The following is a 27,515-nucleotide window of genomic DNA, read 5'->3' as shown; positions in this document are numbered from 1 at the left end:
TAAAAAAAACAAAGAAAAGAAAAAGTAGGGGAAACCTTACAACGTAAGGGTCTTGGCAAAGCCTTTTTGAATGTAACGCCAACAGCTCGGGAATTAACAACCATGGATCAAACGTTGGGACCTCATGAAATTACAATGCTTTTGTGCGGTAAAGGACAATGTGAAGAGAGCACCGGGGGCAGCCTACAGAATGGGGGGGGGGGGCAACAATCTCTGCCAGCTATACATCTCACAGTGGAGTAATGTCCAAATTATACAAAAAACTCAAAAAACTACAAAATAAGAAATCAAACAACTCAATTCAAAAATGGGCTATGGAACTGAATAGAAAGTTCTCAAAAGAAGAAACACAGAAGGCATATAAACACTTAATTTTTCTTTCTACATCCCTAGCCTTCAGGGAAATGCCAATTAATACTATAATGAGATTCTATCTCACTCCTGTCAGTATGGATGCCATCATGAAAAAAAAAAAAAAACAAAGGACCATCAATGCTGGAGAGGGTTAGGGGAAAAAGGAACCCTTCTACACTGTTGGTGTGAATGCCATCTGGCCCAGCTATTGTGGAAATCAGTGTGGAGGTTCCTGAGACAGTTAAAAGTAGATCTGCCATTCGACCCAGCTATACTCCTCCTAGGCGCATATCCTAAGGACTCGTCCCGGTACCTTACAGATAGATACTTGCTCGACCATGTTTATTGCCGCTCTGGTCACAATAGCTAGGAAATGGAACCAGCCTACATGTCCCTCAACTGGTGAATGGATAATGAATATGTGGCACATTTATACGCTGGAGTTCTACTCAGTGGTAAAGAAAAATGAAATTATGAAACTTGCATGAAAATGATGGATCTGGAAAGGATTATACTTAGTGAGGTAACCCAGGCCCAGAAAGCCAAATGTCACATGTTCTCTCTCCTATGTGGATCCTAGCTACAAATGATTGGATTCTATGTGAGTTAGAATAAAACTCAGGAACAGAGGCCAGTAAGCTAGAAAGGAGATACTGAAGGAACAGAAAAGGACGGAAGGGTTCTTAATAGGATGGTATTGTATATGCGGGTACGTAGGAGAACAGATTAATGGGGGTGACAAGGCCTAAGTGAGGTCAGTGGGAAGAGACTGAGTAAAGGACGGCTGGAGGGGGGGGGCTCACCAAAATCTAAGAGGATATATATACCCGTCACATGGCAACCGACTGCTCTGGACAACGTTACTAGGAAATTTTCAGTGCCAGGGATGGGATACCTTCCAGGGAGTTGTTGGCCAGGGAGGTCTCCGATGCCCCCAAAACACTACAGGCCGCTGCCGAGGCTCTTGGTTCCCCCCCCCCCCGCCCCCGGGAATAGACAGTAAGACCCCATTGCTGAAGACTCCACATACTTGGGTTGTACGGTCACTGAGAAATCATACTGGAGCTGAGCTGAAAATCTCCTCCGTGGAGACCAGCTGACAGAAAGTTGGAGAAAGGTACGCTGCATGCCATTCAACAGGAGAAAGAGAAATCACCAGTGGAGATACTCTACTGACAGTGTAAGCTTTACATTTGGCCAGTCAGGCCAGATGAGCCAATGGGTGCAATAGTGGCATGTCTGTTGTGGGGGAAACCAACCGCCCTCTAATTGGACTGGAGGATCACTCCACGCGAGGGAATACATCCCTGATACTGAAAACCTACAACAGAGGTAGTCAGGAGCCCTAGGGGTCTAACGCCTGCTGCCGTCTGGCTAAACGTATATACTATGTTCACCAAACTGCCGATAATAAGCACCGCCCTTAATGTTCATCCCCATATATTAATGCTACTCTCACTCTTGGTTAGAGAAGCTTCTCTTTTCACATGGCAGGGGCCTTGGGATGACTCAGAAGCCACCATGGTGTTGAGAAGACGTGACGGAGGAAGGGCTCAGCACTGAAATATCTCTACCACACCTTCCTTCCAAGGCTCAGGGTCCATTGCAGGAAGGAGTGCTGGAAACAATGTATGATCCGGGCCGGGGAAACGGCTTGGTGGTTAAGGCGTTTGCCTGCAGAGCCAAAGGAGCCAGGTTGGATTCCCCATGACCCACGTTAGCCAGATGCACGAGGGTGTGCATGCCCTGGAGTTCGTTTGCAGTGGCTGGAGGCCCTGGCCCACCTTTTCTTTCTTTCTTTCTTTCTTTCTTTCTTTCTTTCTTTCTTTCTTTCTTTCTTTCTCTCTCTCTTTCTTTCTTTCTCTCTCTCTCTCTCTCTCTCTGTCTCTCTCTCTCTCTGTCTCTCTCTCTCTCTCTCTCTCTCTCTCTTCCGATTTCTCTGTCAAATAAGTAAATAAGTAAAAATGAACAATTTAAAATAGAGAGAGAGAGAGAGAGAGAGGGAGGGAGAGAGAGGGAATGTGTGCCAGGGCTGGTGGCGCACGCCTTTAATCCCATCACTGGGGATGCAGAGGTAGGAGGATCGCTCAGAGTTCAAGGCCGCCATGAGAATATATAGTGAATTCCAGGTCAGCCTGGGGTAGAGTGAGACCCTAACCTCGAGAAACAGAAACAAAACCAAAAAAAACCAATAAAATAATTAAGTAAAAGAAAGACTGATTGAGAGTAGGAAGGAATATGCTGGACAGTGGAATATCAATGGGGATAGTGGGGGACGGGAAGGAGGGAACTAGCATGGGTTATTGAATATTTTTGAAGTTGTCTCTTAAAAGAAAAGTTATAGTAAGAAAAAATTAGTAATGCATTGTGATTGAACCCAGCGCCTAAGTATGCTGGGCAACTGTTGGTCCACTGGGTCATACCCCTCCCTCCTCAACTGTAAAAGAATAAATTTTTTAAATTTCCTTTTTCAAGGTAGCGTCTCACTCTAGCCCAGGCTGACCTGGGATTCACTCTGTAGTCTCAGTGACCTCAAACTGATGCCAATCCAGCTACCTCTGCCTCCCAGGTGCTGGGACTAAAGGCATCAGCCACCATGTCGGGCTAAACTTTTTGTTTTTAAGTATTTATTTATTTATTTATTACTAATTCGTTTACATCATTTATTTATTTTCAATATTTTATTTTTATTTATTTGAGAGGCAGAGGAAGAATGGGCGTGCCAGGCCTCCAGCCGCTGCAAACAGACTCCAAAGGCACGTGCCACCTTGTGCATCTGGCTTACGTGGGTCCTGCAGAATCGAACCAAGGTCCTTTCGCTTGGCAGGTAAGCGCCTTAACCGCTGAGCCATCTCTCCAGCCGCTTATTCATTTACTGATGTTGAGAGAAAGACAGCGAGACGGGCATGTCAGGGCCTCCATACACATGTCTCACCTTCTTTATCCGGCTTATGTGTTTCCTGGGGAACTCATGAACCTGGATCCTTTGGCTTTGCAGGCAAGTGCCATAGTCACTCAGCCATCCCTCCAGCCCCCGTTTTTGTTTTGTTTTGTTTTGTTTTGTTTTGTTAGCCTCAGGGTGGCCTTGATCTCTCCATGAGCCTCCTTGCTCTGCCTCCCAAGTGCTGGGATTAAAGGTGTGCGCCCGCACTCCCAGCTAAACTTTACTGATGTTGGTTTTTTTCGGGTAGGGTTTTCACTCTACTCCAGGCTAACCTGGAATTCACTACTTAGTCTCAGGGTGGTCTCCCTCAAAGGCACGGTGATCTTCCTTCTTCTGCGTCCCGAGTGGTGGGATTAAATAAATGCGTGCGCCACCACGCCCAGATAAACTTTATTTGTGTGTGTGTGTGTATGGATGCATGCAGCACTACTCTGACGTCCAGCCTAGGTGGGCAGTGGGGAATTGAATCAAGGCCAACAGGTTTTACAAGCAAGCTCCTTGAACAAACATAATCCCTTGTGACAGCTACACGTTTTTATTATATTTGTTCTTTTTCTGTTTCGTTTTGTTTTTGCTTTTTCTAGGTAGTATTGGAAATAGCCCAGGCTGATCTAGAATTCACGTTGTGGCAAGCATCAGGATGGTCTTACATATCTGCCTCCTGAGTACTGGAATTAAGAGGTATGCAACCAGTATAATAATGTTGTTGTTGTTGTTGGTGGTGGTGGTGGTGCTGCTGCTGCTGTTTTTGTTTTGTCCCCGCTCTCCCCCACCCCCGTTCCCCGCGGGAGGGGTTTTGTTGTAGGCCAGCCTGGGCGGAAATTCATTATGTAGTCTCAGGGTCGGCTGGAACTCCCTAAAGGCGATCGTCGTGCCTCTGCTTCCCCAGGGCTGCAGCGAAGTGGTCTTGAACTCGTAGGTAGGAGGACCACAGGGGGATTGGGCACAGAGGTGGGGGTGTAAAAGTCGGCTGGCCTGCTTGAGGACCCTGGCAGTGTAGAGCGGCCGGGCAAGCACTCCGGGAACGCGCACTCACACTACGCACGCGCACGCGACGCGCGGGGCGGGAGGAGCTCGGACACAAACGCTTGCTTCCATTCAGAACCGAAATACCAGGGGAGAGCGCGAACGCAGTCCCCCACTACCACAAATTATGCAGTCGAGTTTCCCGCATTTGGGGAAATCGCAGGGGTCAGCACATCCGGAGTGCAATGGATAAGCCTCGCCCTGGGAAAACCACCTTCGTGATCATGGTATCTCCCCTGCCAGGTAAGTATGAGTTGCCGCCCATGCCGGCCCCTACCCCGCGAGATACACTTCCCTAACACATTACGGTCACTCACAAACCCCCGCTACTTTGCCTTCATCGGTATGCTCGCACCAAAGCTACACCATACTTTCACACGATCTCTTACTGCTGCTCAAGGGATCCTAATACAGCTTCCAGGGAAGGCATTCCCAAAATGCACTGCACTGAACCTGTCATTTACATACGACGTGACGTCACGCACAGGCCCAGCGGCTCACACAGCACACAGCACACAGCTGAGCTGCTCTGCCCTTGCACTCACTGCTTTCTGCTCAGGCTTCCAAGGGCTCTTAGTGCTCAGTGACTCAAGGGACATCTTCCATGCTACTTCCTGGCAAGCCTGGCCCTCTCAACTAGCACAAGGCCCGCCTACTTCCGCGTCAGGAGCTCCCCTAGCCAACACACACGAACGACCTTTTAATGACTATGAGTTTGGCAATCTAACAATGATCTGCCCCTGCAGGCAGGCATGTCCAATCTGCCCACAGAATAGCTACGAATACGGTCCAACACAGTATCAAAACTTACTTAAGACACTGAGAAATATGCTTTTTGCAAAAACAAGTAGAAGAGGCTGGAGACATGCCTTAGCGGTTAAGGTGCTTGTCTGCAAGGCAAAGGATCCGGGTTCGATTCCCCAGGACCCATGTAAGCCAGATAGACGCACAAGGTGGCACATCAGTCTGGAATTTGTGTGCAGTGGCTAGAGTCCCTGGAATGCCCGTTCCCTGTCTGTCACGTCTGTCTGTCTGTCTGTCTGTCTCTTTCTCTCTCTCTCTCTCCCTCCCCCTCTCTCCCTCTCTCTCTCTCTCTCTTTCTTTCTAAAATAAATAAGTGGATGGCCCAGTTTTCAAAAGTGAACTGTAGCGGGGTGTGTGGTGGCAGCACTTGGGAGGCAGAAGAGGGAGGATTACTCTTGTGTTTGAGGCCAATTTGAGACTATATACTGAATCCCAGGTCAGCGTGGGCTAAACTGAGACCCTACTTTGAAAACCAATACCAAACAGAAATAAAACGAAATGATTATGTAAATCCCAGCACTCGAGAGGCAGAGGGAGGAGGATTGCTCCAAGTTCAAAGTCAACCTGAGAATACACAGTGAATTCTAGCCTGGGCTAGAGCAATGCTCTATCTACCTCAAACCACCTCTTCCCTTCTAGTAAAAAAAGAAGGAGGAGGAAGAGAGGAGAAAAGAAAAGAAAGGATAGAAAGAAATGGAAGAAGAAAAGAGGATCATCATCATTTCTGGCTCTGAAGATGTCTCATCAGTTATGGGAGGAGCTTACTGGTAAAGCCTGATGGTCCAGAGCAATTTTCTAGCACCCATATTGAGGCAGATGATCAATGTCTGCATCTGGAGCTTGCACTGAAAAGAGGCCATGGTGTGTTCATATCCTCCCTCCCCCATCTTGAATAAATGAAGGGAAACTGGCGGGAATACCGTGTTTTTAACCACAGCATCTAGGAGGCAGAGGCAGAAGGAGCACCGTGAACTCAAGACCACCCTGACGGTACATAGTGAATTTCAATTCAGCTGGGGCTAGAGTGAAACTCTATCTCCAAAAAAAAAAAAAGTATTAAGTGGAGCACAGTGGTGCATGCCTTTAATCCCAGCACTCGGGAGGCAGAGGTAGGAGGATCACCGTGAGTTCGAGGCCACCCTGAGACTCCATAGCGAATTCCAGGTGAGCCTGGGCTAGAGTGAGACCCTACCTTCGAATAACCAAAAAACAAAAAAAAGTGTTACAAATATGATAGATATTATATTAAATCATGTTAACTTAAACATTAGAAAAAAAGCTGTGAGTACAGTCGGTTGGGGGAGCCTACAGTGCATCCCATGCTCCTGCATTAAATCATATTTTTGTATGTTGTGTGTTCAGTTCATGTTTGTCCAAACACTGCTGGAGGGTGTGCACAAATGGACCCTGAAATGAGGACACCGTAATTCAGGAGAGATGAAAAACCAATGTATGATCTGGAGAGATAGGTTAGCAGTTAAGACGCTTGCTTGCCTTTAAAGGCAGAAGACCCCGGATCAATACCCTAGGACCCACATAAGGCAGATGTACAAGGTAGTGCATGCGTCTTGCGTTCATTTTCAGTGGATGGAGGCCCTGGAATCCCATTGTTTCTCAGCCTCTTTCTCTCTCTCCCTCCCTTTGGAATAAATATATAATTTAAAATATCTTTAAAAAGTAATTTAAAAGTAGGGTGTGGTGGCTCATGCCTTTAATCCCAGCAGTTGGGAGGCAGATGTAGGAGGATTACTATAAATTCAAGGCCATCTTGAGACTATGTAGTGAATTTCAGGTCAGACTGTTATGGAATGAGACCCTACCTCAAAAAACAAACAAACAAAACTGTATTTTAAAAATAAATATAACAAGGGATATAACTGTGGAACCTCTAGTAATGGGAATTTTCCATCTGTCCACTCTAAGTGTGGTTCAGTCAGGTGTAACATGGAGGAATAATTTTTCACAGCACAGAAAGAATATATTAAGTTTTTTTTTGTTTTTAATATTTCAAAACATCCTCAGGAGTTCTGGAGAGATGGCTTAGTGGTTAAGCGCTTACCTGTGAAACTGAAGGACCCTGGTTTGAGGGTCGATTTCCCAGGACCCAAGTTAGCCAGATGCATAAATGGGCACATACATCTGGAGATAGTTTGCAGTGGCTAGAGGCCCTGGTGTGCCCATTTTCTCTCTCTCTCTACCTGCCTCTTTCTCTCTGTCTGTCGCTCTCAAATAAATAAATAAAAATGAACAACAACAACAACAAAACATCTTCAGGGGCTCAAGTCTCAGAGAAATTTTATTTATTTATTTATTATTTTTGACATAGGTTCTTGCTCTAGCCCAGGCTGACCTGGAATTCATTATGTACTCCCAGGCTAGCCTCAAAGTCACAGTGTTCCTCCTACCTTGGCCTCCCAACAATGCTGGTATTAAAGGCATGTGCCATCACTCCCAACCCAAGTCGAGTAGCTCTTGAGGCCATTACAGATAGTTACATTACATTTGTTAGTAATTTTTGGTTTCCTGACAATAGCATGGTAGATCTGGCATTTTGGGCTTGAGTGGAGACAGAATGAGAACGGCTCATGAGAAGAAAGGCTCTCAATGTCATCCCTCTCAGTCACTTCTGCTTTTGGACCTAGGTCTTTCTCCTGAGGGAACAACCTCCTTTTTTCCTATTAAACATTGTTAACCAGAACACTCACCTTACCTGGGCAGAGAGGCTTTACAAGCAAGCGCCTTTAACCACCCCTTTAATCACTGTACCATTACCTCAGCTGTATATTAAAAAAAAAGTACTTTGCACTTGTGCACACATTTGCATGGCAAGGTCTCTGGTCACTGTTATCAAATGCCTCTCTGAGCTGGGCATGGTGGCACACACTCCCAGCATTTGGGAGGCAGAGGTAGGAAGATCACTGTGAGTTCAAGGACAGCCTGAGACCATATATTGAATTCCTGGTTAGCCTAAGCTAGAGTGAGACTCTACCTGGAAAAACAAAACCCAACACACACACACACACACACACACACACACACACACACACACACGCCTTGTCTGGCTTTATATGAGTGGCTGGGGAATTTAACCCGGCCAGCTAACTTTGCAAGCAATTACTTTTAACTGGTGCACCATCTTCTCAAGCCCCAACTTTTTTTCAAAGTAACTTTTTTTGTGTGTGTTTTTTTTTTAATTTTATTTTTTTATTTATTTGAGAGTGATAGATACAGAGAGAAAGACAGATAGAGGGAGAGAGAGAGAATGGGCGCGCCAGAGCCTCCAGCCTCTGCAAACGAACTCCAGACGCGTGCGCCCCCTTGTGCATCTGGCTAACGTGGGACCTGGGGAACCGAGCCTCGAACAGGGGTCTTTAGGCTTCACAGGCAAGAGCTTAACCGCTAAGCCATCTCTCCAGCCCTTGTGTGTGTTTTTTGACACAGGGTCTCATTATCTATCCCTGTCTGGCCTAGAACTCGCTATGTAGACCAGGCTGAGCTCAAACCTGCAGCAGTCCTTTCACATCCTGGGTTATAAGCATGAACCAAAAAACAAGTCTACACTATTAATTGGCAAGGTGAGACAGATTGGCGTGAAACTTGCTGCCGTCCGAGGCTGGCCTCAAACTCTGGACAATTCTCATAAGCAATTTCAAATATGCTGTCCAGACCTGAGGAATCACATTGGCTTTTGATCTTTTTTTGATGTTTCTTGAGATTTTTTGTTTGTTTTTGAGGTAGAGTCTCGCTCCAGCCCAGGCTGACCTGGAATTCACTATGTAGTCCCAAGGGTGGCTTCACCTCCTGGCAATCTTCCTACCTCTGTCTCCCCAGTGGTGGGATTAAAGGTAAGTGCCACCACACCCGACCATTGACAGCCCTGGCAGTCACTAAGTAACTTAACTACACATCAAACTACCATTCTCTCAGCTAAAGGCCCGCATCAATATGCTTAGTTATAGAAATTTAAGTCAGAATACTGCAACATACAAACTGGAGTAATACATGATGCCTTCTCTAAGACCAGAAGCAAGGTTTTCAAAACCTTCTATTTAGAACCAAAATACCAGGGGAGAGCGCGAACGCAGTCCCCCACTACCACAAATTATGCAGTCGAGTTTCCCGCATTTGGGGAAATCACAGGGGTCAGCACATCCGGAGTGCAATGGATAAACTTCGCCCTGGGAAAACCACCTTCGTGATCATGGTACCTCCCCTGCCAGGTAAGTATGAGTTGTTCGGCTGCCTAGCCTTCGTTGCCTACGGTGCATACCTCTACATACATATGGGCTAAAAGTAAACCACACAACCAATTCTATATCCTTAAAGTACATGATACAAAACATCCAAGAAACACTTATGAGGATTGTCATTCTTTGAAATTTTCCCAATCTACCCTCCAAAACCACAAATGTGGACGATTCAGCGTTTCCCACTTTGCAACGGAATTCTGTATCTACACAGCACCGGCCTCCTGAGCGACTCACTTCCAGGATGGGAACCGACCTCCCTCTCTGCAGGTATCAGGCTCTCGCTCTCTCCCCCTCCCCTTCTCCCTGTCCCTGTCCTCGCCAGAATACAAAGGCAGCCTGTAGAGAGCCTATGGTAACTCTCTTCTGTCTTTTACAGCCTCCTAGAACACTAAGAAGCCTGGGCTAAAGAGAGACCTTACCTCGAAAAACCAAAACAAAACAAAAACCCCAACAATGACAGCAGCAGTGAGCATAACATAGTTCCCAGTATATATCAAGCACTTCTTCTACATATAATAACCAGCTTAATTTCTGTAGCCACTCCGTGACACAGTACTATCCTGTCCACCTTTACAGCACAGAAAGGTTAGCTTTCAATGTCACACTGCTTCCATTTGATGAACTCAATGTTCAGATTGGCCCATTTCACTTGCTCATTTTATCTTATTTTTCACTTGCTTTTAAATTATTTCAACAAGCATTTGTGGAGCTGGAGAGATGGTTCAGTAGATAAGGCGCTTGCCTGCAAACCCTAACGACCCAGGTTCAACTCCCAATACCCACGTAGAGCAAAATGTACAGAGTGAAGCATGTGGCTGGAGGCCCTGGGGCATACTCTCTTGCTTTCTCTCCTTGCAAACAAACAAATAAATATCAGCAAGCATTTGTTACATTACTATTGTTGGGGATATAAGGGCAAGAGTCAGGCTTTGCTTTCAAAGAACCTGGAAGCTATAAGAATAGAAAGCAAAAATAAAAAAAAGAATGGAAAGCAAAACAAAATGCTCTGTGAAATTTCATTAAAGGTGTATGCCACTACGCCTGACTTCCCATCCTGTTTTTTTTAAAATTTATTTAATTTTATTTTATTTTTAATTTATTTTATTTTGAGGTAGGGTCTCACTCTAGCTCAGGCAGACATGGCATTCACTATGTCGTCTCAAGGTGGCCTGGAACTCAGGGCAATCCTCCCACCTCTGTCTCCCGCGTGCTAGGATTAAAAGTGTGCACCACCACACCTGGCTCCCCCACTTTTTTTTTACCCACGAAAATTGCCATTTATCCCCAAAGTTGCCAAAATCATCCATCACCAAGGATTCACCATGGGGTGCAAAGGAGAATGAGGAGGCTCAAACACTGGGGTTTGTCAGGAGTTTGGAGGAAAAAGGAATGGGTGGGGGAACCTCAGCTGTCCTCCCCTTCTAATACCACAGAAAAGGGTCCTCCTCAGGCTGGCTCCCCTCCCCATCCCCCATGTCCAGTCTCTCTGGGAAGGTGGATTGGGGACTTGCAGCACCCCACTTTTTTTTTGAGGTAGAGTCCCACTCTAGTTCAGGCTGACCTGGAATTCACTCTGTAGTGTTAGGCTGGCCTTGAATTCACAGTGATCCTCCTACCTCTGTCTCCTGAGTGCTGGGATTAAAGGCATGAGCCCCCATGCCCAGCTCTCCCCACTTTTTAAAAAATATTTATTTGTTTGAGAGAAGGGAGAGAATGTGCATGCCAGGGCCTTTAGCCACTGCAAACAAACTCCAGACGCATGTGCCATCTTGTGCATCTGGCTTACGGGAATCAAATATGGGCCCTTAGGCTTTGCAGGTAAATGCTTTATCCGCTGAGCCATCTCTCCAACCCTCCCCATTATTAACAACCTTAAACTTCTTTACAAATGCTAGAGAGTGAACCCTGTGGCTCAAATATGCTAGGCAAGTGTCCTACCATTGACAATTTATGTTTTTTTTTTGTGTGTTCTGCTTCAAAGATAGTATTATATGTAATATATGTGTACACACAAATGTGCATATATATCTGTAGGTACAATGTCTATGTCCACAACCTATAAATAAAGCATCACTTCTCTGGAATAAATGTTAAGATACTTTAACTCATGTAAGAGACAAAGGAGATACATATGAAGTATACTCCTATCATATCACCAAATAACTAAGTCTCAAAATGCCAGCTTCAGAAGATTTGTGACTAGCAGCATCTTCTTTTTATTTTATTAATTATTATTATTTATTTATTTATGGTTTTTCAAGGTAGGGCCTCACTCTAGCCCAGGCTGTCCTGGAATTCACTATGTAGTCTCAGGATGGCCTTGATCTCATGGCGATCCTCCTACCTCTGCCTCCCGAGTGCTGGGATTAAAGATATGTGCCACCATGCCCAGCTTGCCTCCACTTCTTGATTGCTGGGATTACAGGTATATTCTGCCATACCCAATTATGGGGATGGAGCCAGGGCTTTACTCTATTGGCCAGAATAAATACATAAATGAATAACTAAAAACAAAATACTAAACAAAAAACAGGGCTGGAGAGATTGTTCAGCAGTTAAAGTGCTTGCCTGCAAAGTCTAAGGACACAAATCCAATTTTGCAGTACCCACATAAAGCCAGATGCACAAAGTGGCACATGTGTCTGGAGTTCATTTGCAGTGCCTAGAGGCCCTGGGGCACCCAATTCTCTCCCTTTTTCTCTCTCTCAAATAAATAAATAAACAAATAAGTGCTGGGGAGATGACTCAACAGTTAAAGGCATTTGCTTGCAAAGTCTGCAGGTCAGGATTCAATTCCCCAGCACACACATAAAGCTGGACCCAAAGTGGCATGTAAGTCTGGTGTTTGTAGCAGCAGTTTATTCTGGCACACTCATACACAGACAAATAAATAATTCAATTATACAGAAGAAAAAATTCAAACAGATGCTAGAATATGGATTAATCTGACATTATCTAGATGAAATAAGCCAGTTACATGTGAATCCAATACTGACTTATTCCATTTGCATAAGGTGCCTAAAGAAATGTTGCATGCACACAACATAACAACATAGAGTAAAATGGTGATTGCTAGGGACTGAGAGGAGCTCTACAGAGAATTTCAAGAGAATGATGATTAAAAAGAAAGGATATATTTGGGGATTGAACCTAGATCGTCCAGCATGCTAGGCAAGCACTCTAACACAAAGACACATCCCCAGTCCCTTTACTTAAAAAATTTTTTTTTTACTTTGTTTATTTTTATTTATTTGAGAGTGACAGACAGAGAGAGAAAGGGGCAGAGATATAGAGAGAATGGGCATGCCAGGGCCTCCAGCCACTGCAAACAAACTCCAGATGCATGTGCCACCTTACATAGGTCCTAAGGAATCAAGCCTTGAACCAGGGTTCTTAGGCTTCACAGGCAAGCGCTTAACCGCTAAGCCATCTCTCCAGCCCTACTTTTAAAAATTTTTTGCCAGGCATGGTGGCACATGGCTTTAATACCAGCACTGGATAGGGAGAGGTAGGAGGATCCCCATGAGTTTGAGGCTACCCTGAGATGACACAGTGAATTCCAGTCAGCCTGGGCTACAGCAAGACGCTACTTTGAAATAAAAAAGTTTTTTGATGGTCATAAATATATGCAATATACCATGATCATATCCCCTGCCCATCATACCCCCTTTTCCCTATCCCAAGTCCCCTGTCCACTGAATCCCTTCTCTTTTTACTTTATAAGACAAAAGTCTCAGTTCTCCAAGCTGGCCTTGCACTTACTTATGCTGTAGCTCAGGCCTTAAACTTGAGATTCTCTAGCCTCACTTTCCCAAGTAGATGGGACTACAGATCTGCACCTAGGTCCAGCAAAACTGGCAATTATTATACGCAACTACATTACAGTATAATTATATTAAATTTTTATTATATTAAATCAATTTGTTTAGCTCTCCACTGCTAATGAACCAAAAGTTCTAAATATAACCAATTCCACTGCATTTGACCAAACTGTAGTTTTTGCTACCTTTTTTTTTTTTTAATTTCACCACCACTTCTTCACCCTAGAACCAAACTGCTTTACAAACATAAACATGAATTCTTTCTGAGGGAAACATTTATGCTACATTCACCAAATGCCCAAATGTAAATCCTACATGTTAAGTCATAGTCTTAAATCATATTTTGTTCAATCCTACCAGCCTTTCCCTGACTTACCATGAGAAATACAAAAACACTTCTGACATTCTCCTCCTCCCAGGGAGGGGAAGGCGTAGATTATGGAGTTTGCTCAAGGTGATAAGAAAGGGTTCTAGGTTTAAATTTTAGTTTCAAGGAGACAGTCTTGTTTCTATAGCTTTATATTCTTCACAGCCGATCTATGAACAACATTTCAAATGTCTGGGTGCCTTCTTCCTTAGTATTTAGTGGGCTCTGACTGACCATATTTTAAGGACTTCCCTTAAACTGGGAAGACAAAGCAAGGCTAAAAATCACTGTCACTAGCTACAGTACTGGCAGGCAGGGTGGTCCAATGTCGGTGATCCTAGCACTTAGGTAAGGTGAGACACTCTCTCAAAAAAAAAATTTTTTTTTTCCCTGATCCATGCGTCCTTTATTCCATTACCTATGTGCTGCCGAAACGAGCACTCAAAAATGCTTTAAGGGCTAGAAGAGTTGGCTTAGCGGATAAGGCGCTTCCCTGCAAAGCCAAAGAACCCGGGTTCGATTCCTCAGGATCCACATAAGCCAGATGCACAAGGCGGCGCATGCATCTGGAGTTCGTTCGCAGTGGCTAGAGGCCCTGGCACACCCATTTTCTCTCTCTCCCTCAAATTAAATAATAATAATAATAATAACAACAATAATGCTTTAAAAATAAAACAAATGTGGGGCACAAACACTTTCTGGAGTCAGTCATCCTGTCTAGACAAAGCATACCCTCGGGGCTAAATCACCTTCCAAACCGCTTCCCCATCTCCAAGTGCTGTACTTTGGAAACAATCAATCACTTCCACAGCTTGGCCACCCCTTTGCCAACTCTGTATGAGAACAGGGTCGCATCCCTCCCCACTTAGGGCACGTCGGGCCCACGCTAGACCACTTCTGGGCCCACAGCTTGCTTACTTTTCCAGCTCTTCCTTCAGCTACGCAGTCGGGTGAACACTGAAGTTCTCAGTAACCGTTCTCTCTCCCGCCGGAAGGCGCGAGTGGGTGTGGGGTTTCCCCCGCGGGTGTGAGGGGGCCGGCCCACAATCCCTCGCGAGGGAGGGAAAGGCGGGGGGGGAGGGGAGGGAGCAGACAAGGAGGACGGCTGGCGAGATGAGTCAAGAGACTATAATGGAGCTGGAGAGATGGTTCCGCATTCGCTTGCAAAGCCTGCTGGCTTGAGGTTCCAATCCCCAGTACCCATATCAAGCCAGCTGCACAATGTGGCGCATGCATCTGGAATTTATCTGTAGCTTGCAAATAAGTACAAAAAATACAATTAAAAAATTTTTTTCAAGGTAGGGTTTCAGTGTAGCCCAGGCTGACCTGGAATTCACTGTGTAGTCTTAGGATGGCCTTGAACTCATGGTGATCCTCCTACCTCTGCCAACCAAGTGCTGGGATTAAAGACAACAGGCCTGGCAAAAGATTTTTTAACATTTCATTTATGGGGGGTGGCAGATAAAAGAAAGAATGGGAGAATGGGTGTACCAGGGCTTCTAGACACTGCAAACAAACTCCATGTGCCACCTTGCGCATCTGGCTTTCATGGGTACTGGAGGATTGAGCCTGGGTCCTTAGGCCTCACAGTTAAACACCTAAAACCGCTAAGCCATCTCTCCATCCCCTTCCCCATTTTTTTATTTTTCAAAGAAGAGACTGTAATCTTGGGGTGGGCTCAGGAATGGGTCCTCATACATCTGACTTGTGAACCTTTCACACGAAGAACTGGTCCCTGGCCAGCATTCTTTTGCGGCTTTCATGAGCCCCATGCAGGGAGTTCCCGCCCATTTATGACTGATGCTTCTACCCAACAGGCCTTGGCCGAGGTGAAGAAATGTGGCCAACGGGTCCTAGTAGGCCTGGCTCGACATCTCCTGGTCTCTGTCTCTCTTTTTATGTTAGGATGTCATTTAGTGAATAAACTGTAAATATGCTTGGGAAGAGTCACAGTAGGAGGGAGCATCGACTGCACCATACCTCATCCCCGACCGCGTGCCACTAGGCCGCTCGCCCCGCCCCTTCCGCTTTGCGTCTGACGTCACGCCGGAGGCCCCGCCCCCGAGCGTGCGGGGATGGCAGTGTTGTGGGTCTAGCCGCGCGAATGCGGATGTGGGGTTAGTCCCTTCGAAATGCAGCGGGACTTGGGGAGTTTTCCGCTGTCTCCCGCGGTGCGGGTGAAACTGGCGTGTGCGGGTTTCCAGACCGCCGAGGAGCTCCTGGACGTGAAGCCCTCGGCGCTCAGCAAAGGTAACGATCCTGACGGCAAGCGGAGGCTCGCGGCTGGGCAGCTCGGCTCGGCCGGCCTCCGTCGGGCTCCTCCCGCGTCCAGGCGCCAGTCAGTGTCTGCGGGGGCCGGCCGCCTCCTGCGACCGCTTTTGCTACGTGGGAGCTGCTCTTTGATCCCACTTAAAGTTGTCCATGGCTAGAATTGCGTGTGGAAGCATTTACCAATTCTCTGGACCAGCTCAAAGGAACGTTCTTAGGGCCGAGGAGATGGCTCAGTGATTAAGGCACTTGTTTACAAAGCCTGCCGTCAGGGTTCGATAACCCCGGTACCCTCGTAAAGCCAGCTACACAAAGTGGCGCATACGTCTGGAGTTTGCAGTGGAAAGAAGCGCTTGGAGGGACCTATTCTCTTGTCTATCTCTTTGCAAATAAGTAAAATGTGTTAAAAATAATTTTAGAATAATTAAATATTAAAAAATAAAAACAGTGATTACTATGAAAAAAAAATAATTTTAGGGCTGTAGAGATGGCCTAGAAGTTAAGGTGTTTGCCTGCAAAGCCTATAGGGCCCCAGGTTCGATTCCCCAGGATCCATGTAAGCCAGAAATGTACAAGGTGGTGCATGTGTATGGAATTCTTTTGCAGTGGCTGGAGGCCCTGATGTGCCCATTCTCTGTCTCACTCTATCTGCCTCTTTCTCTCCCTCTCTCCTCAAATAAAAATTAAAAAATAATTTTATGTATTTATTTGCAAGTAAAGAGAGAATGGGTATGCCAGGGCGTTCTGCCACTGTATACGAACTCCAGATGCATGCACCACTTTGTGCATTTGGCTTTACATTAGTACTGGGGAGTGGAACCTAGGCCACCAGCCTTTATAAGCAAGTTGCTTTAACTGCTGAGCCATCTCTTCAGCACAAAATACTTTTTTTTCATTGGTTTTGATTTCAGTTTTTTTGAGGTAGGGTCTCGCTTTAGCCCACGCTGACCTGGAATTCACTATATAGTCTCAGATTGGCCTTGAACTTGCAGTGATCCTCCTGCCTCTGCCTCCCAAGTGTTGGGGTCACAGGGGTGAGCCACTATGCCTGGCTCCAAAATGTGTTTTTTTATCCATTTATTTATTTTTATTTTTTTGTTTATTTTTATTTATTTATTTGAAAGTGACAGAGAAAGAGGCAGATAGAGACAGAGAGAAAATGGGTGTGCCAGGGCCTCCAGCCCCTGCAAACGAACTCCAGATGTGTGTGCCCCCTTGTGCATCTGGCTAACTTGGGTCCTGGGGAATTGAGCCTTGAACTGGAGTCCTTAGGCTTCACAGGCAAGTGCTTAATCGCTAAGCCATCTTTCCAGCCCTTTTTTTAAATATAAGGATATTTTATTTGTTTATTTATTTGCAAGGAGGGAGAGAGAAGGGGGATGCTAGGGCCTCCAGCCACTTTCAACAAACTCCAGATGCATGTGCCACCTTGAACAACTGGCTTATGTGGGTCCTGGGGAATGAAACCTAGATCCTTAGACTTAAGAGTGCCTTAACTGCCATTTCTCCAGCCCAAAATTTGTTTGGGAGCCAGGTGTGGTAGCACATGCCTTCAGTCTCAGCACTTGGGAGGCAGAGGTAGGAAAATCACCATGAGTTTGAGGCCACCCTGAGACTACGCAGTGAATTCCAGGTCAGCCTCAGCTAGAGCGAGACTTTTCCTTGAAGATGATGATAACCCATTACTGTGTTAGACTTTTAAATCTCTCAAATCAGTTTTTTTTTTTTTTTTTTTCCCTATATGTTACTTTCAGAAGTTGGGATATCTAAAGAGGAAGCATTAGAAACTCTGCAAATCGTAAGAAGAGAATGTCCCGCAAACAAACCAAGACATGCTGGTGCATCTGAGTTGGGCAAGAAATGTACAGCATTGGAACTTCTGGAGCAGGAACATACCCAGGGCTTCATAATTACCTTCTGTTCAGCCCTAGATAATATCCTTGGTGGTGGAATACCCTTAATGAAAACAACAGAAATCTGTGGTGTACCAGGTGTTGGAAAAACACAATTATGGTAAAATAAGACATTCTTCTCTTAAGGATGGGTTTAATAATGTTTTATGTAACTAAAAGAATGTTGTAGGCCGGGTATGGTGGCTCATACCTTTAATCCCAGCACTCAGGAGGCAGAGGTAGGAGTATCAATGTGAGTTTGAGGCCACCCTGAGACTAGTGTGAGACCCTACCTCAAAAAACCAAAAAATAAAAATAAAAAATATTGTGCTGTGGAGTTTGTATTCAGGACACACAGAGACATATATATGCTGGTCATTTTGTGTGCTTGTATACATTAAACAAAAATCAGCTTACCATTTGTATTTCTTCAGTACCACTTTTTAAAAATTTATTTATTGAATCCAAACGAGAGTGCAAGGTAAGAAAGTAGTGACTGGAAGGGGTCTTGGCGCCTGGCCTGCACAGTGGGGGGTGCTTACCTGACCACCTACTGCAAGGGAGGGCTGGGCTCAGCAATCCAACAGTCCAATTACGTTAAAAAAAATTATTTATTTATTTATTTGAGAAAGTGAGAAATAATCATGGAGAGAGAGAGAGAGAATGGACACGCCAGGACTTCCAGCAGCTGCAAATGAACTCCACATGTGTGCACTCCCTTGTGCATCTGGCTTACATGGGTCCTGGGGAATCAAACCTGGGTTCCTTGGCTTTGCAGGCCAGCACTTCTAACTGCTAGGCCATCTCTCCAGCTCTAGTACCACTTTTGGATCAATGCATTATTTTCATGCTGAAAATGCTGCAGGCTGGTTTAGAAAGCCTGTAGGCCCAGTTCTATTCCCAAACCACCCATGTAAGCCAGAGGTGAAAAGTGGCATCAGCATTTGACATTCATTTGCAGCAGCAAGAGGCCCTGGTGTGCCCCCTCCCAACGTGTGCATGTGCAAATTTTTAAAAATGTAAAGATTTTTTGGAGCTAGGGAGATGGTTCAGCAGTTAAGAGCAGTTGCTATTTAAGCATAAGGGTCTAGCAGGGTCTGTGACTTCCCAAGTATTTTTTTGTTTGTTTGTTTTTTGTTTTTCGAGATAGCGTCTCACTGTAGCCCAGGCTGACCTGGAATTCTCTATGTAGTCTCAGGGTGGCCTTGAGCTCACGGCGATCCTCCTACCTCTGCCTCCTGAGTGCTGGGATTAAAGGCATGCACCACCATGCCCGGCTCTTCCCAAGTTTTACTCCTCAGGACCCATATAAAAAGCTGAGTGTGGGGCTGGAGGGATGGTTTAGTGGTTAAGGCATTTGCCTGCAAAGCCTAAGGACCCTTGTTTGATTCCCCAGGACTTAATTTAGCCAGATACACAAGGGGTTGCATGTGTCTGGAGTTCGTTTGCAGTGGCTGGAGGCCCTGGCATGCACGCGCCTACTCTCTTTCTCTCTCTTTCTCTCTCTCTCACACACACTTTCTCTGTTAAATAAACAAATAAAATATTTTTTAAAAAAGTTGAGTGTGGCCATGTACATCTGTGACTCCAATGCAGGGCAGGGGGTGGGGCCAGAGGCCAGTCAGTCACTGGAGCTTACTAGCTTAAAATGCTAGTTCCAGGTTGAGGAAGAGAAGGAAGCAGATAAGTAATGGAGACTGACACCAGAGTTCTCGGGCCTCTACATAGAGATGCACACAACGTGTATGCGTGCATCTGCACACACATTAATGCACCACACATTCTATAAACATGCAAAATACAAAACTGTTATGTGCACTCTCACCACCCCCCTCCCTTTTTTTTTTTTTTGAGGTAGGGTTTCACTCTAGCCCAGGCTGATCTGGAATTCACTATGTAGTCTCAGGCTGGCCCCAAACTCATGGCAAACCTACCTCTGCCTCCCAAGTGCTGGAATTAAAGGCCTTTGCCACCACACCTGGCACAAAACGTTTCTTTTGTAACATAGTGTAGATTACTAGTGTAAGCAAGCACTCTTCTAGTTACGTCCAGGAATATATTTGAATGTCAAATGCTTGAAATTTGACTTATGTATGATAAGGAATTCCTGAGTCTGGCATGGTGGCACATGCTTATAATCTCAACATTTGGAATGCTGAAGTAGAATTGCCATGACTTTGAGGCCAAATGCATTGAGTGGACTTTCCAGTTCTATAGGTACAACTTCCCTGAGATTAAAGCTTCAGTTGATTTAGCTATAATGGAATGTTACCCATCTCTCTTGCTTTGGGTGAATATTTGCACACACCTTTAATCCCAGCATTCGGGAGGCTGAGGTAGGATTGCTGTGAGTTCAAAGCCACCCTGAGACTACATAGTGAATTCCAGGTCAGCCTGAGCTAGAGTGAAACTCTACCCTGAAAAACCAAAAAACAAAAAAAAAAAGAAGAAGAAAGAAAGAAACTTTGTAGCCTAATTAGTCATCATCTGCAATTTGATAATCATGAATGATTTGGTCATTTATTTATTGTTTTTTGCAGTATGCAATTGGCAGTAGATGTGCAAATTCCAGAATGTTTTGGAGGAGTGGCTGGGGAAGCAGTATTTATTGATACAGAGGGAAGTTTTATGGTTAATAGAGTGGTAGACCTTGCTACTGCCTGTATTCGGCACCTTCGTCTTACAGCAGGAACGCACAGTGAAGAGGGTAAGTTAACATGAATTCCTTTTTGGTTTTTTTTTTCTTTCCCCCCCTTTTTGGTTCTCCCCGGTAGGGTCTCACTCTAGCCCAGGCTGACCTGGAATTCACTATGTAATCTCAGGGTGGCCTTGAACTCACAGTGATCCTCCTACCTCTGCCTCCCGAGTGCTGGGATTAAAGGCGTGCGCCACCACACCCGGCTTACCTTTTGATTTTTTGAGGTAGGGTCTTGCTCAAACCCAGGCTGACCTGGAATTCACCATGTAATTTCAGGGTGGCTCAAACTCATGACAATCTGCCTCTCTGCCTCAAGAGTGTTGGGATTAAACCCAGGTTGTTAGGCTTTGCAGTCAAGCAGCTTAACCACTGAGCAATGTCTCCAGCCCCATTATTTTTATTTATTTATCTTACTATTTTATTTACTTAAGAGACAGAACAGGCATGCCAGGGCCTCTAGCCACTGCAAATGAACTTCAGACAAATGTGCCACCTTGAGCATCTGGCCTATATGGGTACTGGGAAATCAAACCTGTGTTCTTAGGCATCACAGGCCAGCACCTTAACCTAAGCCATCTCTCCAGCACATATTTTTATTTATTTATTTTATAATAATAGTAACATTATTATTATTATTATTATTATTATTTGTTTTTTCGAGGTAGGGTCTTGCTGTAGCTCAGGTGGAATTCACTATGTAGTCTCAGGGTGGTCTTGAACTCATGGCAATCCTCCTACCTCTGCCTCCAGAGTACTGGGATTAAAGGCGTGTGCCACCTTTATTTGTGTGTGTGTGTGTGTGTGTGTGTGTGTGTGTGCAGGTCACATGAAGCAGAGGCTGACCTCCTGAGGTAGTTTGCATGTATGTCCCCTGATAGACTCAGATTTTTTTTTTAAAGATTTATTTTTTATTTACTTATTTTCTACAGACAGAGAGATGGGTGGGTGGGGGGAGAGAGGGAGAGAGAGAGAGAATGGGCATGCCAAGGCCTCTAGCCACTGCAGACAAACGCCAGACACATGGGCTTTCATGTGCAGCTGGTTTACATGGGACCTGGGGAATCAAACTGGGGTCCTTAAGCTTCGCAGGCAGGCGCCTTAACTGCTAAGCTATCTCTCCAGCCCAACTCAGATGTTTTTAAAACTTGTAATTTAGTTGTCCTTAGTGCCTGGCTGGAAGAGGTGTCACCACAGTGTATCTGATTTCCATCCCAAAGGTATGTAGAGAGTTCTTGGGTTCTGCTCTGCTGTTTGCTATCCTTTTGTGCTTGCTTATGGTGCTGGCTGCTGGTGGTTTCTCTCTGCTTGGCTCTGTGAAAGGGAGCCAGTCTGTTCCACCATTGGATCTGTAAGCCTAAAAAACCCCATTTCTCCCATAATCTCTGTATGTCAGGAAATTCATCCCAGCAACAAGGAGCTGACTACGACACCTCCCAACTCACTGGATAGTGAGGGAGAATGACCTTGAACAACCCCTTAGTGTGTGTGTACATGCATGTCATGTGTCTATGTAGGTACACATGCACACATGTACCCATGCATGTGGAGATCAGTACTTGAATATCTTCCTCAGTTACTCTATTTATTTTATTTTTTCAAGGTAGGGTCTTGCTGTAGCCCAGGCTGACCTGGAATTCACTATGTAGTCTTAGGGTGGCCTTGAACTCATGGCAGTCCTCCTACCTTTGCCTCCCAAGTGCTAGGATTTAAGGCATGTGCCACCAATCCCGGCTTTACCTTATTTTAAAAAATATTTTATTTATTTATTTAATTATTTGGGGGAGAGAAAGACAGAGCATGGACACACCAAGGCCTCCAGCCACTGAAACTGAACTTCAGATAACATGCTCCACCTCATGCATCTGACTTTACATGGGTACTGGAAAATCAAACATGGGTACTTTAATCCCAGCACTCAGAGGCAGAGGTAGGAGGATCACTATGAGACAACATAGGGAATTCCAGGTGAGCCTGGGCTAGAGTGAAACCCTACCTTGAAAAACCAAAAACAGAAAAAAGTTATTTTATTTGTTGAGGTAGGGTTTCGCTGTAGCTCCGGCTGACCTGGAATTCACTATGTAGTCTCAGGGTGGCCTCAAATTCATGGTGATCCTCCTACCTCTGCCTCCCGAGTGCTGGGATTAAAGGCATGTGCCACCATACCTAGCCCTACTTATTTATTGTAATTTTTTATTGACAACTTCCATAATTAGACAATAAATCATGATTATTCCCTCTCCCCTAACTTTCCCCTCACAACTCCACTCTTTTTTTTTTTTTTAATTTTTTATTTATTTGAGAGCGACAGACACAGAGAGAAAGACAGATAGAGGGAGAGAGAGAGAATGGGCGTGCCAGGGCTTCCAGCCTCTGCAAACGAACTCCAGACGCATGCACCCCCTTGTGCATCTGGCTAACGTGGGACCTGGGGAACCAAGCCTTGAACCGGGGTCCTTAGGCTTCACAGGCAAGTGCTTAACCGCAAAGCCATCTCTCCAGCCCACAACTCCACTCTTTATCATATCTCCTCCCTTCTCAGTCTTTTATTTTGATGTCATCATCTTTTCCTCCTGTTGTAATGGTTTTGTGTAGGTAGTGCCAGGCACTGCAGGGTCATGGATACCCATGCCATTTTGTATCTGGAAGTGTGCATTGGAAGGAGCCCTCCCCTTTGTCTCTTAAATTCTTTCTGCCACCTCTTTCTCAATGGATCCTAAGCCTTGGAAGGTGTAATAGAGATGTTTCAGTGCTGAGCACTCCTCTGGCATGTCTCAGCCATATGGTGCCATATATATATTTTTTTTTAATTTTTATTTATTTATTTAAGAGTGACAGACAGAGCGGCAGAGGGGGAGAGAGAGAAAGAGAATGGGCACACCAGGGCCTCCAGCCACTGCAAACTAACTCCAGACACATGCGCCCCCTTGTGCATCTGACTAATGTGGGTCCTGGGGAGTCAAGCCTCGAACCGGGTTCTTAGGCTTCACAGGCAAGCATTTAACCACTAAGCCATCTCTCCAGCCCACTATGGTGCCTTTTGAGGAGTCATCCCAGAGAGGTCACCGCCATTTGAAAAGAGAAGCTTCTGTAACCAAAAGTGAGAGTAGGATTAATATATGGGTATGAACATTAAGAGAAATGTTTACCAGGCAGTTTGGTGAGCATAATATATGCATATAGTCAGATACCAGCAGGTGTTACACCCCTAGGGCTCATGACATCCCCTGTCATAGGCTTTCAGTATCAGGGATATATTCCCTCCCATGGAGCAGGCTTCTAGTCCAATTGGAGAGTGGTTAGTTTTCCCTATAATAGACATGCCACTGTTGTACTCATTGGCTCATTTGGCCTGGCTGGCCCATCTTAAGGGTTGCAGTATCCACTGTTGTTTATTTCCACTGGTGAGTTCTCTCTCTCCCATGGAGCTATATGCAGCATAGCTTTTTCTAGCTTTCTGTCAGCTGTTCTACATGGAGGTGGTTTTCAGCTCAGCTCCAACAGGATTTCTTAGTGACCTTGCAGCCCAAGCATGTGGAGTCTTCAGCAGTAGAGTCTTACCATTTATTCCTGGTGGGAAACCAAGAGCCTCATCAATGGCCTGTAACGTTTTGAGGGTCATCAGGGACTTCCCTGGTTAACAAGTCACTGAAAGGCATCCCATCCCTGGCACTGCAAAGCCTTAGGACCCAGATTTGACTCCCCAGTGCCCATGTAAGCCAGATGCACAAGGTGGCACATTTGTCTGGAGTTTGTTTGCAGTGGCTAGAGGCCCTGGCTTGCCCATTCTTTCTCTGTCTCAAAAAAATTAAATAAATAAAATGTTAAAAAATATATTTCCTAAACCAGGTATGGTGATGTATGCCTTTAATCCCAGCACTTGGGAGGCAGAGGTAGGTGGATTATTGTGAATTTGAGGCCACCCTGAGACTGTATAGATCAGCCTGGGCTAGACACTAAGACCCTACCTTGAAAAACCAGAAGGGGGAAAATATATATGTTTTAAATCTCCCGTCCTGTCTCAATGCTTTCATTGAAAGATCAAGAATTAAGTCTGAGAAATTGGGACAGTGGTCAGATTATTGATCACATAATCAACTCTCTCCCTTCTTCGGCGTACCTCTTTAGTACTGGAATGCAGTTATCTATGAGGACCTGATAGTAGTCTCCTTTTAGATTGTCTAACATGTCACCACATATTCTTTGCATGTATTTCTCACATCCATCAGTCATCAGTTAGTCAATTTCTACCATAGTGACTATCTTTGATTTCAGTTTAACTGGTTCACATAATATGCCCCCATCTCCACTTCCCAGAACCAGGACATCTTTGCTGGTGTAGTCTTCTCTTCCACTGCCCATGGTGTCCCAGGTTACTCACTGCCAAATTAACATCCCCACTGAGAATGAGGATATTTCCAAACTGTTTTGAGTATAGAAGTTTAATATTCTGATAAGGGAATCTTCATCATACACCACTTCATCAATGTCATCCTCAACCAGGCACCCGTCAGCAGTGGGCCCTCTCAAACTATGGGTGGTAAACGCTTCACCTGCCCATTACTGTACTGACTCAGTTCTTTCATTTTTTTTTCTTCTATTTTGTTTAGAAAACTGTCAGTTTCTTTTTTGCCTTGTTTATCACTGTTGTAACTCTGGAAGTCCAGCAACACCAATCCATATGGATAAATTCTCAATTTGGCAAAGCTTCCATTTTTGTTTGTGTTGGTTGCTAAGTAGCCATGGTCCTGTCAGGTGTACACCATCCTCTGCTCCTGGAAAACAGACTGGAGGTCTTTTAGAATGGTTTTATCATGAGCTTTGGCACAGAGCATGAAGTCAAACGTGCTGGGCCATGCTGCTGCCATAGTGAGGTAAGGCCCTGTGCCATGCTTGGGGGAGCCAACCACAGGAGACTGGGGGACCAGCATGTCCAGGCCACAGCTATTTATTTATTGGTTTTTCAAGGTAGGGTCTCACTCCAGCCCAGGCTGACCTGGAATTTACTATATTTTCATGGTGGCCTTGAACTCACAGAGATCTTCCTACCTCTGCCTCCCAAGTGCTGGGATTAAAGTCATGCATCACCATGCCCAGCTAAACTAATTTTTTTAAAAATATTGCAAGCAGAAGAAGAGTGACAGACAGAGAGAATAGCTGTGCCAGGGCAAATGAATTCCATATACATGCACTACTTTGTAGCTTTACAGCGGTGGTGGGAGATTGAACCCACATTGTTAGGCTTTGCAGGCAAGTGCCCTAACCACTGAGCAATCTCTTCATCATGAAGAGCATATTATATTTTTGTTTCTACTTAAAAATCAAATTATATGAGCCAGGCGTGGTGGCGCACACCTTTAATCCCAGCACTTGGGAGGCAGAGGTAAGAGGATCTCCGAGAGTTCAAGGCCACCCTGAGACTACATAGTGAATTCCAGGTCAGCCTGAGCCAGAGTGAGACCCTACCTCGAAAAACCAAAAAAAAAAAAAAAAAAAATCAAATTATAGCCAGGCATGATGGTGCACTCCTTTAATCCTAGCACTTAGGAGGCAGAGGTAGGAGGATCGCTGTAAGTTCAAGGCCATCCTGAGACTGCTCAGTGAATTCTAGGTCAACCTGGGCTACAGTGAGATCCTACCTTGAAAAACCAAAAAAAGAAAAAAAAATCAAATTATAAACCAAGGCATGGTGGCACATGACTTTAATCTCACTAATTGGGGATAGGTGTAGGAAGGAGGATTGCCACAAGTTCAGCTCCACACAGAGATGCATAGTGAATTCCAGATTAGCCTGGGCTAGAGCAAGACCAAAAGAAATGAAAAAAAAAAATCAAATTATTTTTATTTATTTATTTATTTAACAGAGAGAGAGAGAGAATTGGTGCACCAGGTCCTCCAGCCACTGCAAACAAACTCAATATGTGTGCACCCCCTTTGCATCTGGCTAACATGGCCTGGGAAACTGAACCTGGGTCCTTTGGCGTTGCAGGCAAGCGCCTTAAGCACTAAGCCATCCCTCTAGACCAGTTATTTTTATTTTTATTTATTTATTTGAGGGAATGAGAGAGAGGCAGAGAATTGGCATACCAGGGTCTCTAGCCACTTCACCTGAACCCCATACACATGCGCCCCTTTGTGTATCTGGCTTACGTGGGTTCTGGGGAATTGAACCTGGGTCTTTTGGCTTTACAGGCAAGTACCTTAACCGCTCTCTCTCTTAGCCCCCAAAATCAAATTACAATAGCCAGGCATGGTGGCGCATGCCTTTAATCCCAGCACTTGGGAGGCAGAGCTGCGAGGATCTCTGAGAGTTTCAAGGCACCCAGAGACTACATAGTGAATTCCTCAAAAAACCAAAAAATAAAACAAAACAACAACAACCAAAAAAAGAGGCCTGGAGAGGTGGCTTAGCACTTAAGGTGTTTACCTGTGAAGCCTAAGGGCCCATGTTCAACACTCTAGGTTCCACATAAGCCAGATGTACAAGGTGGCACATGTCTCTGAAGCTTGATTATAGTGGTTGGAGGCACTAGTGCACCAATTCTCTCTTACTCTCTTCCTTAAAAAGGGGGTGGAGCCGGGCGTGGTGGCGCACGCCTTTAATCCCAGCATTTGGGAGGCAGAGGGAGGAGGATCGCCGTGAGTTCAAGGCCACCCTGAGACTACAGTCGATTCCAGGTCAGCCTGAACCAGAGTGAGACCCTACCTCGAAAAACCAAAAAAAAAAAAAGGGGGGGTGGGTGGGAGCAGTCTGTTGGGCTTGCCTCAAAAAAATAAAAAAGAAACAAACAAACTTGCTGAGAGTGGTGGTACACACCTTTAATCCCAGTACTCGGGAGGTAGAGTTAGGAGGATTGCTGTGGGTTCAAGGCCAGCCTGGGACTGTAGAGCAAGTTCCAGGTCAGCCTAGACTATGGTGAGACCCTGCCTTGAAAAAAAAAGAGAGAGGGAGAGAGAGAGAGAAACTTGTATTGTGTTTATTTCTGTTCAGTGGAAGTCAATCAAAAGAAATATGAAAAAAAATAGACAATGAAACTCTACTTGGTTTTTTTGAGGCAAGCCCAGCAGACTACCTTTTTTTTTTTTTTTTTTTT

General features: G+C 45.1%; 1 protein-coding gene, 2 non-coding genes and 1 pseudogene across 4 annotated transcripts in view; 1 reads left to right on the top strand and 3 right to left on the bottom strand.

Annotated features, from left to right (window-relative positions):
- Positions 1-4,411: 4,411 nt before the first annotated feature.
- On the bottom strand, positions 4,412-4,575 carry LOC123463901. Its single transcript, XR_006639268.1, has one exon. It is a non-coding gene; the product is annotated as a U1 spliceosomal RNA (small nuclear RNA).
- Positions 4,576-9,192: 4,617 nt separating this feature from the next.
- LOC123463912 lies at positions 9,193-9,356 on the bottom strand. The gene has a single exon (XR_006639279.1). It is a non-coding gene; the product is annotated as a U1 spliceosomal RNA (small nuclear RNA).
- A 6,269-nt stretch (positions 9,357-15,625) lies between these two features.
- Rad51c (RAD51 paralog C) overlaps positions 15,626-27,515 on the top strand; it is a 48,922-nt gene continuing 37,032 nt past the window's right edge. For both annotated transcript variants that reach the window (XM_045158619.1, XM_045158618.1), the window contains exons 1-3: positions 15,626-15,816; positions 17,589-17,847; positions 20,267-20,433. In XM_045158619.1, the coding sequence (XP_045014554.1) occupies positions 15,699-15,816; positions 17,589-17,847; positions 20,267-20,433 (544 nt within the window). In that variant the 5' untranslated portion in view covers positions 15,626-15,698. The remainder of the gene's footprint in view (positions 15,817-17,588; positions 17,848-20,266; positions 20,434-27,515) is intronic.
- LOC101615921 lies at positions 24,470-25,289 on the bottom strand (annotated as a pseudogene).

The sequence above is a fragment of the Jaculus jaculus genome, chromosome 9 (assembly GCF_020740685.1).
Source record: "Jaculus jaculus isolate mJacJac1 chromosome 9, mJacJac1.mat.Y.cur, whole genome shotgun sequence".
Lineage (NCBI taxonomy): Eukaryota > Metazoa > Chordata > Mammalia > Rodentia > Dipodidae > Jaculus > Jaculus jaculus.
The sequence above is the reverse complement of the archived record's forward strand: the minus strand, read 5'-3'. Positions and strand labels throughout refer to the sequence as shown.